A 14,886-nucleotide genomic window follows, 5' to 3' on the forward strand; every position below is an offset into this window, starting at 1 on the left:
TTTCTACCACTCTGCCTCTCTACATTCTACTGAATGCCACTTAGGTTTCTGCATTATTTCTCTAACTTCAATTCTAGCACAGGAACTTACATTCAGTTATATCTTAAACAGCAAAACTGACTTTTATTCCATTACGTAGTCAGAGGGTGAAAAAGAGAGAAGAATTTCAAATACTTTCCTGTCTAGGTAAGGTAGTACAAATTAAGGTATCAGCAGATTTATCTACGAACATTCTTCAAAATCTCTGTACTTTAAAACTTCTGGAGTAAATGGAGGCAGCTTTCAAATACAGGTGATTTTTGCTGTTTCCAGCATGGACAGAATGGCCCAGTTCTATTATTTCTGGTTCTGATTGCACTATACCCACTGCTCCCACTATGCTAGACTCATTTCACAAGCATGTGCACCTCTCATGCTTTACATAAATTTTAAAAAGTGCCTCTGTTTCTTACAGATACAGAAAGGCCCATACTGTCTTGTAATGCACAACAGAAGAAGGAAAGCAAGCAAAACAAAAATCACTTTATCCGTTCATTTTTTTGGTACTGATTCAACTGGACTGGTTTAACAACACAGTATGAGGAAGCTGATCCACACAGATATGGGTAAACTTGGAAGTTGTCTCCAGCCCATTTTTTTCACACATTTCATCAGTACAGAGAAATATATTGCTGTCCAATGCAAAAGAAGTGCATTTTCATCTGTAACCATTACAACATAGTAGCATAAGTGCCTTTCTGCTTTCATGTCGTGTTATACACTATTAAGAAATAACTGGTATATAGTTTTCTCAAAAGAGTAAATAGATGATATCGTAAGAATCAGCAAGGTTTTTCTTTTGCTTTATATTATCTTCAATGAATCAGTATTTCCTAATATAAAATATTTGCAAATCTAACATTTACCAAAGTAAATGTCACTGTGGAATGTTTTTTATAAACAAGGAAGAAACTGGAACATACAGATATACAAACAGCTTTTTATGTAATACCAGAAAGATTCTGCAACCAGTCCTTCTGCAGCGGTGTGAGGAAACTACACCGGCTTTGTTCCAGAAGTCAGCTTCCACTGGTCTTGGCTGTAGTTCATCTTAATGACTGCTAAACACAATGTTTTGTCTCGCATGGGTCTGAAGCCCAAAACCGACACTATAAAGTTGAACCATGTAATCATGTTGAAATTGTGAAACTGAAGGAAAACAGTCATCCATTAAAATTACAGAATGTTAGTTACTCCTTGGTGACAGAAGATAATGTACTTTGTAGCTCCAGTACAATCATCACTGTATTTGCAAAAAATGAAAAACAAAATATTTTGTAGGCATTAGAGATTTATACAAAAAGATATTATCATCATGTTCTGTTTTTCATGTGATAATTTATCCAGGAAGGAGACTGACAAGCATTAATAACTTTGCTAAGTAAAAGGCAACATTGAATTGGAAAGGAAATAAACACTTCTGTGAAAAATTCTGCCACTGACTGGCTTTTTTCTTGCTCTCTTGTGCTTAAAGTGGTTCAAGATTATGTTTAAATTAATGATAATACCCCTACTTAAAGAAACAACAAACTCTGAGATTGATATAGTCATCATCATGTAAGTACTTCTGAAGAATATACTTAAACATATTTGTTCAAAATTCCTTTTTTTCCATAATTTACCTACTACTTTTCCCTTCTTACGTAAATTATTTTTTCCATTACTGCTTGCAAGTTTGAAAAAGAAGTCAGTCAAAAGGTCAAGCAAACAATGTAAAGGGAGAGATCTGAGATCAGAAAACTCTTATAAAAATAAAATTTCCTATTATGAACATAATTTACAACCAACAGTAAAGCAGACTGTGCTCAGTTCCTTTAAAGAGTCTTAGTCTATACATCAAATATTTCAGGATTAAAGAAAAAACCTCTTCTCTTGAGGAGAAGATATAGCAATTTCTGGATCTCCACTCTATCTTACCCCAGCAAGGCAGCAGAACGGTCCTGGTCTTACTGATTGTTTGAAGCACTGCTGTTGGCTGGCTGTCGGGTGTAATTTATCTTCTACTTCTTTTATTGGATCACACCTGACTTTTTTCTCACCTACCTATAAAAAACATTTTCACACCACAAAAGATACATAGTCCTGCAACATCAAAAACAGTCCTGCAAAATATGAAAAGCTCTAGTTCTTCTTAGTCATACCTGCATGAGAGAGTCTCACCTTATTTTTATAACCTGATAGGAGACTAATTAGCTCAATAATTAAGAAAACTGCCTCAAAATTTCCAAGGATTCAGCATCACAAAAGGCTGGGCAACCTGAGTACAGCCATGGTCCCACCTGCTTGCACCCTTGAAATAATGCAGCCCAGCCGATGGATACAATGCACAGTGCAATTTCTTAACAAAACCTTCCAACCACGTAGTAACATGGCCATACATGAACACATGGGAGAAACCAGAGAACAGTAGCAGACTTGCACAGACTGACAAGAACATGGGGCTCTCTCCCGCAGCAGGACCCCTGGTCAAGTCCATTTATCCTAGAAGCTCCAGTCTAGCTAACAAGAGAGCTCTTTGACCAACATGAAGTAGCCAGATGTCAAATCATTTAAGATGAGGAATGAAAGTTAACTGGCACATGCTCTGCAGAGCTGTCCCAAGATGGACTACTACAGCTATCATGTCAAAATTATGACTGAGGGAGAAACTTGCTCTCTTGGGCTCTTCTCCACCTCAAAACAGTCCAGGGAGATAAAAATCCCTGCTAGTTTTTCCCAATTAAAAACCATCACCATGTAATTGTGACCAAACAAAGGCGGGGCTGAACGGCAGTTGGTATGTGCTGCGCTGCAGCGTGCTGCGCTGGTGCTGCTGCGTCAGTTATGAACTGCACGGTCTGTGCTAGCAGATGCAGAAATACTAGCCTGCAGCGTGTAACTACCGCAGGTTATGTATCACACATTGCCGTATAAAATGCAACGTGGTTATTCAACAGGTGTCGTGTTTTTCAGATTAAGTACTCTAAACGTTGTGCTTACCATGGTTTACCACAGGCATTTCTTCTACTGCATGCCTTTGTGCATCTCTCACAAGACCTTAATGCAACTCTAAGCCTGATGCTTTCATTATTATTACTAGTTTGACCAGTGGGTAAGTATTGTCCTTCTACACACACACCCGCCCTCTGAAAAAGCACGGATCGCAGCATACATACAAACCAGGAATGAGAAATGCTGCCTGCAAAAATACGCGCCCGATACTCATGCCTACTTTAAGACTAAATCAGATGAGTGACGCAGCAACCATAAGATGATTTTATCTCCACATGTAAAATTACTGTTCATGGTACCACTGAAAGGAAAGGCATAATTAGAACAAGGAAACAAAGAAATCTGAGCAAGCCCAGAGGGCATACATACTCCCTCTGGTAATTAAAGAATTCACACTGCACTCCATTTGCTTCAAAACCAATAACCAAGTCATACGAAGAAAGTTAGCAAGAGCTGTAGTCTACTTCACTTAACATTTTAAATAAAATATTGATTTAATAACAAAAAAGGAGAATGAAGGTTTGGAATTTTTTCTTGTTTCTGTGAACAATGGATGATGTGATAAAAGGTGTAACAACTCCAGGAGACAAGACAGAAGGAAGAACAGTGATTTTACTAGGTGATAAAAAGATCCACAATCTTTTTCAAGATCCTTACCTTATGTCCTGAAAAAGGATTGTTACCAGATTTTACTCTCCCAGTGTTCATTTCTTACAAAGCATCCATATGCTAGCTTTTATTAAATCAATGTCATTATTGCAAATTAAGCAATTTTCCTCACTTATTTCTATTTTCCTTACTCATCCCCTTCATTAAATTGAAAGAAATCACTTCCTCCTTCTATTTGTATTTGAGAAGTCTAGATCTGGACAATTCAGACTTTTCTATACCTTTGGAGAATCAAAACTGAGCAGCAGTCTGAAACGATGGCAAATGTTGAATTAAAGCTCTGAGTACTGTTACTGGCCTTTCAGTTTTTCAGACATTAACTTCTTTGCAAAACACTAAATATAATCTCAAAAATACTACATTTATGTTTCAAAGGCAGGCAATTCCTTCCTGGTTCTGGTTAGTTTATTGTGTTTTCCTCAGTAAGGTGAGAAACATGCTATGTTACAGCTGTTCAAAAATGCTTCACAAGGATTAGATTCCTAATATAAATGTAAAAAATACTGCTGGCTGAATATATTATTGCATTATTTCTTATGCAATTTTTATTAGAAGTTGTTTGACAGTGCTGCAAAGCTTAAAGTTAATTGTTTCCCATGCTTTGCAAGTTTACCTGATTTAACCTGAATTTTATACTGTCATGTTAACAATAGGAAATTATTATACTGATAAAAATACCTTAAAATAGGACCCAGGCCAGAGACGTCATTAAAGCAGAATTGATTCAACATTCATAGCGTGATTTAACAGAGACCTTGGAATACTTTGGCGCATTAAAGCAAGCCTAGGTTAGCAAACTGTGCAGAAAAACAATGCTTGGAAACTGCATGTCTGGCCAAAAAAAAGCATTGTATTTGAAAAGATGCACCTTTTCCTTTTATAGCACAGCAGTTTTCCCCCTACGAAAGCGCACAAAGAAGGGCAGTAGTCTGTGAAGGAGGCATGGGGAAAGAGTCAAGAAAGCACCTCTGAAAGAGAAGACGAAGTGCGAGATGGAAGATGTTGGATACCAAAACTGAGTATGAAATGCTTAAAGTCAGATGCCACTTAAACTTTCCACATCTGAGAACTGTAAACTTAACACTGCAACAAAACTGAAATTTACATGTATATCAATGCACATCCATAGAATACAGCATCTAATTTGGAGGTACTAACATGTTCCTGAGACTCTGACAAGCCCAGGGACAGAATTGAGGGGAGAAATACTGTGCTCTACTATCAGAGATGAGTTTATACTAGAAAAATTGAGCTAAGTGAGGTAAGACATGTGCAGCAGACCCTCCCCGCTAAAATTATTCATTGTTATTTTCTCTAATTTAAGATGAAACAGAAATATTTTATATAAAAAATACAATGTTTGATTTGCATTATCCTATAATCTCTTGTGCACAGTAGCTCTTTTAAGAAGGAAAAAAATATTAAACTAGCTTATAAGAGTTGGTATATGATCTCCACGGTAGTGATAAAGTCAGACAGACAGCAAAAGTTTTCTTTTTAAAAGAAAAATCTGTATATACACAATGTGGATATGTCCACACACTGTTCCAGTGATTTCAAGTGTAATTTTCCATGTGTGAGCATGAAAGGTGCTGTGGAGTCCCAGGGTGTGAGCAGAATCCACCTGACAAACTTCATTTGGGCAGCAAAAATCTCACACACATGCAGAACGAGTTACTGCCTCCTGCTGCAAGAGCTAGAATTTCACCTGGCAACAGCTCTCATGAGATTAAGTACAGTCAAATAACACAAAATGTAAAGTTCATCATGAAAAGGACATGGGGAGCATTTGGGGAAAGCATGATTAAGCATTTAAGACAATTTTCTTGCTTTGCCACTTTTATGCAGAGAATACAACATGAAGCTTTAGACCCTAAATGTGTCTTTGCACAAAACACATTCTCTGTTTACTGCAAAGATATTCAAAGGGTAGTTATCTGTTAGAATTTTTGTTAAGATTATTCTTATTATTTCGGTTTAAATCCTATAAATGTACTATAATATGTATATAGGGAAACTGGTTGAAGATTGGTTTTCAGTTTAATACCTATTACAAAATGTAAATGGAAATTTAAATTAAAAATCTGTTTTGTCTATTTTTGGCTGTTTTGCCATAGATTACATTTTACATTTCAGCTGAAAAAAGCGTACTGCTTTTATATAGCATCTGTTGTTGGGCCACTTGAGATTAATTTGGCACAACCTTTGTAAATAACAGATTTATTATCAGATTTTCTTCGCTGATCGGATGTTTTTTATCTCTTGGTCCCAACAACACTTTTTGTGAGAATAAAAGAATGTTCTTTCATAAAATAATTAAAAACACTGAGGAATCTTTTTTCAACTAGCAAGAATATTAATTGGGTTCACCATCAAAATGTGATAACATGTAAAATATTTTGTTTTGCGTGTTAATGCTTCTTAATTGCACAGAGCTTTTCAACTTCAAAGCTCTTGACATGAATTAAGTGGATGTCCCTGAAGGCCTTAGGCAAAATTTTCTTTGCCTTCAAAAAGAGATTTGCACCAGACAAAAGCTTTGTGAAAAACACAAGACTGCACTTTGTTGCTTTAATCTACTGCCGTTGTATGTGAGATAAAATATTACTGCCGTTTTGCAGATGGAGCAGTTGAAATAGGGGTGAACTGAATGGGACTACCCCTGCTCATCTTAAAACTCTATACTTTGCCTTGGCTGTGGCACGCTGAGCAAGTGAGAAAGAAAATGCGAGATAATTCAGTTTTCCAAAGCCATGTCAACATACCTTTCAATTATGTCTTTACTTACACACCAAAGATCAAGCTGCCTCAAAGTCCGATGATTGCCTCCTGTTGCACCGCTCTACACACAATGCCTTCGCTCAAGCAGTCTGGCAGAGTAAAATGCATTTGCTAGAATTCAGTCAAAAGCTGTTATCTGGAACTCCACTTTGCTTTGTCAAATGACATTGTAAAAGGTCCTTGCTAGAAACAGGAAGTTTCCCAAAACCCAGGAGCAATGGTTGTTCCCTCATGTCAGATAGATAGACTGAAATCTATCATGAAATCACCACTCGGTATTTTCAAACTGAACTTTTCTTTTCACTGTCTTTTAAAGCACACTACAGATATGAAACTGCCATATATGTTTACAACCTATGAGTAAAGCATGAAAGTTTTTTCAGCATCCTTTGCCACAATGACATTTTTTGGTGAATACAAATTAAGACCAACAAGTATTCCTCTTTGTACTTACCATGTGATTTTTATGCCACTTCACAGGAGTAATACATTGGGTCTTTTTATTGCTCAAGAAGAAAGTGCTCATTACCTATTTATGTTCACATATAGGAAAAGACAGAGAGTTGTTTCAAGTGGCATACATCACACTGTTGTAGTGGTTGATTTCCTCAGGATGGTCTTCTGGGGTTTTGGTGCAGTTTGTGGAGGCACAGTCGCAGGTCTCGGCGGAGGAAAGCTATTACTGGGACTTATCCCCAACCCTCCATTTTCCAGAGAAAATGGAGGCAGTGGAGGTGGTGGAGGTGGCAGAGGAGGGCACTGGTGCGGCAGCTTTCCCACAGCACGGGCAGGCTCACTGTGCAAGTGCACCTCCCTGTTTTTAATGTTATACCGAACATCACAGTCAGGGCAATAGCCGTGGTACTGCACTTTTTCACTAAATCGTACCCGTTCCCTTGCTCCTGGCTGCGGACACCGCTCTTTCTCAGGTCTGTGCATCAGAGGTTGCATCGCAACTTTCTCCAAGTTATTGTTCGGTATACAGCACATATCTCCATTTGGGATGCGGTTGGGCCCGACTGGCACACCCCCGTTTCGCAGCAGAGTACCATTAGTCTTGACAGGGTTGGCCGAAGGAGGCAGCCTCGGAGGCTCGTCACACTTGACGGGTGTCAATCGTGGTGGAGGTGGGGGCGGATTTGGCTTCCGCAGCACGGTGAGGATAGCAGAGGGGTGTGCAGGTGGCTTGATGAGCGGTGCGTTGGCCCGCACCTTGACTTTCTCCAAGCTGGAAGCTGTTGTGCTGCTGGAGCTGCTGTTGAGTGTGTCCGTTTTGGAACTGTCTGTCATATCATCCTCCAACTGCAGATCAGATGTCAGCGTGTCAATCTGGTCAACCACCTGCACAACACCAGAGAGAAAATGGTGACAAAAGTTTGCCCCAGTGAAAGCACAGAAAAACAAAAGCACTCTCCACTATCAGTTTTGTCCCTCCCAGAACTGAACCATCCAAAATTTTTTGACCATTATTTCTTTCTGCTTGCCAATGTAATATGAAGATTAAGATGATGATGATAATAATAACAACAATAATAATAATGGCTAACTTGCTAGCTTATCACAAAAGAAATATAGCTTGAAACACTCTGGAATGAAATTCTGTTTCTTCCCCTTTAGGGTTTACTCGGCAATATTATTCTAAGTGAACTGTAATCCTTCAGTATTATGTTTTGCCTTCCATTGCAGGAAGAGTCTGAATTATTTAACTTTAGCTTCTACATGACAGCTTCTGAATCCAAATCTTCTGCAGAGTATCTTTTAGCTCTGACCTTTCACACAGTCTTGATTTAAATATGCATCTCCATATAAGTGATACGATACACCTACAATCCTATTTGGTACATTCTTTCCTGACAATTTTTAAACATAAATAAGGTACTGAGGAGCAACCTCCCTCTTGTATTAGACTGCATTATCTCCCTTTATGAATATTTTCCTTAAGATCTGAGATCCTGTGAAGCAATCCTGAAATAGTATTTGCTGCAAGAAAAGAGAAGTAGCTTGGTTTCCAAAGTTACAAGCACTTATTAACTCACTCACTTTTTCCCAAGATTTCCTCTACCTCCCATATTCTGTTTGTAGTTTGTACGATGTTACATCTCTTCTAGTCTCCCAGACTCCTTCTTCTACTCTTTTTTTTAATAGGACATGCAACTGATGGTATCTTTACTAGGTAGCGAAAATTTGTCATATGACAATTAAAAAACCTTTCTGAAGACTGTATTTCACTCAGTACCTAGCTGAACAACTGTAGTTATAATCTACAGGTAACTACAACACACACAATGGGAAGTTGGCACACGTTTAAAAACGGATCTTTATCCTCTACATCCTCACAGGATATACATAAATTAATCAGTAGCTGAAATGTTACTAGCAAACTTGGGTGCATGAATACAAAGCTTGTGACATTGCTTGAGGTCCTTATGGGAGATCTGTGACGTTCTGGAGGGAGAGCTAGGGGGGGCACCCGAATACATCTGAAATGAAACTAGACATCTCCAGATACACTGAATCTATCCTTCTTACCCTTTTAAGACTTTCATTTCTGCTTCCTGCTCTCAATAATTTGGTCCCAATACTATTGATTTCAAAGTAAGCCTATTTTTGAGGAGCATAAGCCATATGTTAACTGCAAAAAAAGTGAAAGTCATTACTGAAGGCAACGACTCTTTATCCAGTCAAACCAGTAACCCACTTATGTGCCCAGTGGTAAACAGTAAATAATGAAAGCAAAAACATCACAGAATGAGAGAGCACTTTAGCCTCCGCTACTTATACTGTAGCTAAGAGTTGTGTGGTATAAAATTCACAGAAATTCATATGCAAAAATTCAGTTCAGTGCCTGCCTTCTCCTAAAAACAGCAAACATGCAGATAACTGTGATTCAGAATGTGAACTTTCAAACATCTTTGAAAAAAATTTACAATACTTTTTCTCTCCAAGACCAAAACAACTACTCATTTATTCATTATTCAAACCCCAATACCATGTTGCATTTCAGTTTCTATTTTTGCATTTTGAATTTTCCCCAATAAAGAATAAAGAAAAATTATACTCTTAACAGACATACATTAATTGCCCCAAATAATCAGGATTTAAAATAGTAGTCTAGAAATTGAAAGGTACAATTGAACTCTGGTAACTCTCATATCCCAAACATGTCCTCCAGGGAACAGCATATGATTCCTCTTCGAAATTTCAGAATAAAGGCAGATAAACAACATCTGCAGTAAGGCAATGCAAAATTCATATCAAGACAGACAGTTTACAGGAGAAAGAACTCACATTATCACCTTACTTTACACATGCAAACCAAGGCAGAGAGCACTTCTCAAAATGAAACAGTGCATCTAAAGGAACAAGGAAAAGACAGTCATGTTCTGGGCACAAAGCCTGAAATTCAAGCACACCTCTGCAAGTTTAGTATGGATTTGTGTAAATAATAGGGTCTGCCTACATATCGCTGAATATGCTGTTGAATCCTCTCCTGGAATCCAATATGTAATCTTTTAACAAACTACAAAAGCTACAAAATGGATTCATGCAACATAAACCAAAGAAACTCCTTGGCAAGCACAGAAACATTAAAAAAAAGCAGCTAAACAGCTGCAGGAATGAGGGAAAGGAAAGACATATCTGTAAAGATGCTCAACACAGGAGCACAGGGAAGCTTGTACAGCTGACACTACATTGGTCTATATTGCAGTATTAGATAACACTAAGTGATAATATTTGATTGCTTCATATTGCTTAACAGGAATGATATTAAAATGCCAAGAACAAAAATTGGTTTCTTTTGCAGTTGGCTTATTCCAACAAAACCAAATTTGTCTTTTCCTCTGTTGTCAACCATGACAGCTCCCTCAAAAGGTACCTACAATCATACAGGACCATAGAAACCAACATCGCATGTGTGAGGAAAAAGACAGCCACAGACCACTGATGTGGTTATTGCACAATTAGCTATAGAGAGATATCATGGAGATTATCCAAATAATATACTAAGTCTTCCTTACCTTAATAAAATTCACTCACAATTTCCAATATCAAATTCCCAATAAAGAAGAAAATAAAATAACTAAAATGCATTTTAATGTTATTTTAAGACAGACACAAAATTCTAGTAATTTTGTGTAATATTTTTCCTGCAGAACCCATCACAAATGATGGCTTCTTTGCTTTAGGCCTTGTGTGCAAGAAAGATTGTCCCTGTTCCACACTGTACAAAATTGAATGTACTCCATGCAATGTAATTCTACAAAAACAAAGCCTAGTGTTTATTATTTTGAGATGGATACATTAATGGTGATATTTGACTGAGGATATAGCTGTAATTATGCAGCACACGTGTCATAAAATATCAGACCCTGGTGATGAGAAAATTTGCATCCATTCAAACATTCAATATTCCTTCTGACAGTGCAAAAATTTTCTAAAGAGTAACAAGAAAGTCTTTTATGAACTGTCCTTGAATTTAAATGACCATAGAGTTTAACTTTTGCCCTTTAGGCAAATGTGTAGTACATATCAGAACTTTTTTGTCATCTATCCATTTGTAAAACATAAAACCAGCACAAAATGGCTCTGACATAACAACACAGTTTGTCTGTCCAGATTCTTTCCCACCACAAGTTCTGATTCTGTTTACTTTTACTTTCTTTTGCTTTTTTTGTCCCAGAAAGAAAAATTCAAATAGGATGAAAAAGTAACAGACAGCCAGTGACTAGCACAGTGAAACTGATGTAGTTGAAGAAAAAAGAAAAAAAGTGGGTTGAAAAAAATAGCCTCCATTTCACAACACATTTCCTATGGAAGTAAGAGGGAGAGTATTTAGAAACAAAACGCTGCTCTAGTTGTGCTGTATCTGTCCTTTTTTCAGTTTTGGAATAAACCAGGACTTGATTCACATGTACAGTCATGGGGGAGACATTCTTTTATAGCCTGAGGAGCTCCTTAGCCACTAACCGGATTTGAGCTCTGCAGAGATGCCCACTTCTCCCTCGCTAGCCATATCCTGAGGCTTCAAGCTCTGTAGGATCCAGAGTGATATTCCTGAATGAACCAGGACATCAGGTCATTCAAATCCCCTTTCAACAATATCAGGTGCTCAGCAGGGATGGAGTTGGATTTCTCTAGCTGACTCTAAGAAATTAATCAAAGTCTGTTAATACATGTACAGACCCAAATTATTTTATCCTGAAATCTAAATTGTTCACCAAGTCAAACCTCTGCTTATAGCCATCACTTTATCCTTAGAAATATGTGTGGAGCTTTCGGATTGGTTTTTTTGTTGTTTGTTTTGGGATTTTTTTGACAACAACTGAGTATCTTTACCCCAAATGAGCAGAAAAAAACAATTGGATAAAGCAAATTTAATGTAGATATTATGTTTATCCTTCCCCTGCAGTTTACTGATTGAAAATTATTTTGTATTTTCTTGTCCTTTTAATTTTTTACGTAGACACTCAAGCCTTTCTTTCCAGTAATGCTCAAATTATACAGAAGTTCACAACAACAGCATCTGTAAAACATGCACATAAGAATTTCTAATCACCATTTAGAACCATCAATCAATTGACATGAGTTAAATCTCATTTCTACCTAAACTCACAACAGAAGGGGTTTGTTTAAAAACCAACACTAGCTAACAGCAATTTACCACATTAAAACAAAAAGAAATCAAAAAAAGTAGAATTATCAAGTTACAATTCACAATTAGTTTGCTTTTTCTGTTAGATTTTTCTGTAGACATTCAAGCCTTTCAGTAGATTTGGGAAAAAATGTTAATTATAAACATTCTAATTGGGAAACAGTCAAGTGCTCAAATGCACCAGTGCTCCTAAATCTTTTAACTCAGAGGGGCTGACTAACTCACCTTGTAAGCTGTCTCATTGTTGAGTACATTACTACAAGAACAGGTTCAAGGAAAAAATGAGCATTGTATGACTGTAGGAAGATCACAGATCTTTGCTAAAGCAAATGAATACTACTGTTGTTGAGTTCTTACTTGCCAATGCATCAACTTTTAATACTTAAAAAAAAATTTCTGAACTTTTTTTAAAAAATCTCTATTTCAAGAGGTTTTTCTTCAAGCTATCTAAACTAATAACTTGTATAGTGAAAGAGTGTAGAAATATATAATTGAAAAGATGGTAGGAAGTAATCGGGGTAATTTCTTCATACCAGCAAAATCCAAATCTTTAAAGAATGCCATAGACGATTGAGATGGTTTTACAGACAAGCAAAACAAGACATGTATTTCTGCTTCAAGAGCCTTCAGGTTTGGATTAGACAGAGAAAACTAAAGAATGAGAATAAAATTAAGCCAAAAGGAAAATGGTAGATCTGTGGTTAAATCAGAAATTTGTGCTTAATTTTGTTCAATAATTTTAATGTTAATTTTATGCTAAATAAATGCTATGAATAGTATCCACCAAGGAAGTAGAAATTAAAACAAACAAACAAACAAACAAACGGTTAGAAGTTCATGAAAGACGACATGTAGAATTGAAACCCCCACACTCCAGAGAGAGAAATGAAATAAGGTACCTCTGCAAGAGCTGACAGACAGCCATCAGGAAGAAGAAAAGCAAACATGAAGTAAACCAAGGATTGCTTCATGCTGACAACTTGCCAGATAGTAGTTACTAAAAGCAGGCGATGAGGGAAGATCACTAGATTTTAAGATGGGAGTGCAAAATGAAACAGTGATTGCACTCTGGATACACTTGAGCAATACAGCAAAGAAGTTGACAAAGCCAAAGCGCATCAGTGGATGAATGTTGTACACATGATTCTTGAGAGCATAAGAATAGTGTAAGACAGCTAGGAAAGAAAAGACAGCCATGTAAGAGCACATCTCACAAGGAGCTGACAAAAAATTGACTTAATGGCTAAAGTTCCAGCAGCATTTGTGAGAAAGACTCCTTGCATAAGTTTATACATACAACTTTTAAATGTATACAATATGTAAGATCTATAGTAACATTACATTTCACTAAGATTAAACATGAATATGATTTGTGTGACATTTGTAAGGTAGAACCATAAGTAAACTGAGATTAAAGATTACTATTTGGAGACAATTTTGTCTCTCTCTGGGAGTGCACAGCATATTAAACTGTTAGAGAAAATGTAAAGCTTCTTATTGTAGACAGAGGTAAGATTAAGTTATGTACTACTGAAAAAAAACCTTACCAATGTGCATTTAGACTCAGAAATTACATTCTGCAACACCAGTGTATGGAAAATGAATTGGTACTATCAAACAAAATAAGGAGGTCAAAATGACACGAATACTACCCGTCCACAATAAAAAAGAAAAAAAATTGGAAAAATGAAGACACTGAAGTTGCAAACAATTTGCAATGCAAAGACATCCTACAAATAACCCCATCCCTCAATGTTCCCAAACTTTTATATTAAATTGCTTAAAAATACAGATCTACCATAAAGTATTGCTCTTCCACAGAGGTCAAACTGCAGTCCCTGTTCAAAATAACTGAGAATCTTGCCCAAGAAAACATGTTGTGATTATCAAAATCAGCTTATGCTGGCCTAATATTTCCCTTGTTTGAGTTTACTTAGAAGTTTTGTCTGTTTTTTACCTCCTCTGCTAAGACACTTTTGTGGGTGAATATCCTAACTCAGTTAGACCAATACTCAAAACTCTGCATTTCTTACTGGATGCCAGGATCTCATTATAAGAATCTAACTTGGCAATAATAAGACTAAAGCATGACACAGAAAGGAACAGTTTCTTTTACTTCTTAACTGTATACCTAAAAGTCTCTGAAAAGAATATCTACAATTAGTCACAAACACTTTTTGCAGTGCTTCTCTTTGTGTGATTATGCAACACATATGCACAAAAGTGTATGTAATCTAATGAGTGCTTTATTATCTCCTCACAAGAAATGTTTCACCAGGTTTGTTTATGCTCTTGTTCAAAGGCAGTGGGAAACAAGGCAGTAAGGTACTGACATTCAAGAAATATATAAACCACTAGCTGCACTCAGTCCACCACAGAAAATTGTGCTTTTTTTAAACTCTCCAAGAGAGTTTTGCTCTTCAGAAAGAAAAGTTATATACTCTTAAATACTCATATACTTTTAAATTCACAGAACTTCAAAATTATAATTTTTCCTAAAATGTCCAGCCATTTTCACTCTTTCATATGTTCTTCAAAGTTTCACATAGATTTACAAGCAAGATTTCTTTTTAAAATTACTTGCTTCTGTACAGGCTAGTACCTCTCAAAAAAGCTGCATAAGCAAAATGGAAATGGTACTTAGCTGTGATACTACTTCTGAGAAGGAATAGTTATAATCCATATATTACTGTTTAGTACTATACCACAGCAGTTTACAGCTATGAGATTTGATTTAACAGTTTGCTGGAAGA

The 14,886-nt window shown here is 36.7% G+C and overlaps 1 protein-coding gene across 1 annotated transcript in view; it reads right to left on the bottom strand.

Annotated features, from left to right (window-relative positions):
* Positions 1 to 7,062: 7,062 nt before the first annotated feature.
* Positions 7,063 to 14,886, bottom strand: part of PRR16 (proline rich 16) — a gene marked incomplete at both ends in the record, with an annotated part of 114,461 nt that continues 106,637 nt past the window's right edge. The window contains one exon of the mRNA XM_082012954.1: positions 7,063 to 7,821. Coding sequence (XP_081869080.1) covers positions 7,063 to 7,821 — 759 coding nt within the window. The remainder of the gene's footprint in view (positions 7,822 to 14,886) is intronic.

The sequence above is a fragment of the Phaethon aethereus genome (assembly GCF_964289735.1).
Source record: "Phaethon aethereus genome assembly, chromosome: Z".
NCBI classification, from domain to species: Eukaryota; Metazoa; Chordata; class Aves; order Phaethontiformes; family Phaethontidae; genus Phaethon; species Phaethon aethereus.